Source organism: Palaemon carinicauda, chromosome 9 (genome assembly GCF_036898095.1).
Source record: "Palaemon carinicauda isolate YSFRI2023 chromosome 9, ASM3689809v2, whole genome shotgun sequence".
Lineage (NCBI taxonomy): Eukaryota > Metazoa > Arthropoda > Malacostraca > Decapoda > Palaemonidae > Palaemon > Palaemon carinicauda.
In genome coordinates, this window is record NC_090733.1 from 79781290 (window position 1) to 79783588 (window position 2299).

Consider the following 2299-nt stretch of genomic DNA (forward strand, 5'->3'; position numbering starts at 1 on the left):
GCAGAAGCCTAAACTTAGGATTAGTAGTAGCATAATTGCGGCCAATGGATGTTGGAAAGTGGCTGGGGAGGTCAATGGTTGGGCCGAAAGCAAGGGGCGGTATATGTGGGGGGTGAGTAGCTTTGTCTCTGCTCTGGCACGTCATGTGTTGGGTGTCTGTGTTCTATCGCTTTCACATCAACTTTGGTCGATGTTGAATAGTTGTTCACTTCGTCAGGAGTGTTGCATTAATGGTAGAAATATATGGGCCTTTTTGCCAAAAGGCTTCAAGCCCATGGTCATCACCCTTACACATCATCCTGAAGAGAGATGTGACCTCCGACTCGCTCAAAGCGAAAGTTTTCTCCATGCTCGACCTTCTAAAGGGGTATTATCAGGTGCTCGTTAACTTAGAAGACATCTGAGTTTGAGAGCTTATACAACCAGCTTCAGTCAAGAACGGCACAAAAATTCAAAAACATTGATGCAGGAAAATATAGAAATGAACAAATTATCCGTGAGAGGTGGAGAGCGATAAGGACAATATACAAAAAATAAATACCGTTACAGTGTATGAGCGTGTGTGATACATGTACGGCACAGTATGCTATTTCTTCTTTATTAAATATTTTTCGTTTCCAAAGATAGATTGTTTTCTCAAAAACATTCCAAAACTCCTAAGCTCGATTTTTTTAATATATTTCTGAGTTTTCAGATACCAAAACTGAAATTATTGTTCTCTCTTTGCAGTTAATAAAGTGGGAGATTTCTCGGAAAGATAGAAAAATAATAATTATTGGAAAAATCTTTTCCAGCTTCAAGCGACGCAATATTGCACAGAATTCGATTATATACTCTAGGGGAAACAAATAATCAATGATGTTCCCAAGAAACTAAAAAAAAAAAAATATTAAGGTATTGGACATATTTTTGAAAAGTTATTTTAAAATAATCTCGGAGTCAATATATTAGACATATTTTGGAGAAGTTATTTTAGAATATTCTTGTAGATAAGGTATTGGACATATTTTGAAAAAGCTGTATTGAAATATCCTTGAAGTCTAGGTTCTAGACATAATTTGGAAAAGTTATTTTATAATATTCTTGAAGTCAAGGTATTAAACACATTTTCAAAATTATTTCAGTATATTCTTGAAGTCAAGTTTTTGTACATAATTTGGAAAATTTGTCTTAGTATATTCTTGAAATAAAGGCATTTGAAATAATTTGGAAATATTGTTTTATAACATTTTTGAGGACAAGGTATTAGACATATTATGGAAAAGTTATTTAGGTATATTCTTGAAGACAAGGCATTTGACATATTTCGGGAAAAGTTATGTTAGTATATTCTTGAAGTCAAGGTATTGGTAATGGCCGATCTACCACCTGATTACATGGAGTCCGGGAAACCCCCATTTTATCGCACCGGGGTGGACCTTTTTGGGCCATTCTTCGTAAAGAGAGGCAGAGCGCAGATAAAGCATTGGGGACTTATATTCACTTGCTTGAACATGAGGGCCATACACTTGGAGGTAGTCTCAAATCTCACATCAGACTCGTTCATTAGTGCCTTCAGGAGGTTTTTGGTTCATTGTGACGAGGTCAAGACGGTTAGATGCGACTGTGGCACTAATATTGTGGGATCACGGAAAGTTCTCGACTCCAGTTACGAGTTCTTGGCAGAAAACAAGGTGCGAAATGAGTTGCTCCGATGTGGGGTGGAATTTATTTTCAATCCTCCCGGCACCTCACATTTTGGAGGAGTATGGGAACGGTTGAAAGGTACTTCGAGGAGGGTCCTATTTATAGTCTTAGGGACACAGCAATTGGATTATGAAGTGCTATGCACACTCTTTTGTGAAGTGGAGGCAACGGGTAACAGTAGGCCCCTTACCGTCGTCACCTCAGACATTAGAGACCCAGCTCCACTCACCCCAAACAAGCTTTTAAACATGGGAGATTTGCCTGTAGGCTGCGACATTGCAATAGGTAGCCACTCTAACCAGAGATGTAAGTAGGTGCAGCATATGGCCGAGCAGTTCTGGGCCTGTTGGAAACGTGAATACCTGTTAGGGTTACAACAGCGACAGAAAGGGTTCAAAGAGCGACGAAACGTCAGGGTAGGAGACATAGTCCTTCTGGTCAAGGAGAATGAAGCGTGCTGCCATTGGCCATTGGCTAGAGTAGTGCGGACTAAAGTAGGGAAAGATGGTTTGGTGAGGTCGGTGACTGTCAGGAGAGAGGGCAAGGAATATGACAGACCGCTGTCAAAACTTGTTTGGATTCTGGAGGAAGAGAGGGATCTTGTGGGCGTTAC

The 2299-nt window shown here is 39.9% G+C and overlaps 1 protein-coding gene across 1 annotated transcript; it reads left to right on the plus strand.

Moving 5' to 3' along the window:
* Positions 1-1352: 1352 nt before the first annotated feature.
* Positions 1353-2000, plus strand: LOC137646505 (uncharacterized). Its single transcript, XM_068379611.1, has one exon. The coding sequence runs from the start codon at positions 1353-1355 to the stop codon at positions 1998-2000; it is 648 nt and encodes a 215-aa protein (XP_068235712.1).
* The last annotated feature ends 299 nt before the right edge of the window (positions 2001-2299 follow it).

Excerpts from the sequence above, each read along its gene's own strand:
- LOC137646505 (XM_068379611.1), top strand. The coding sequence starts at position 1,353 with ATGGCCGATCTACCACCTGATTACATGGAGTCCGGGAAACCCCCATTT.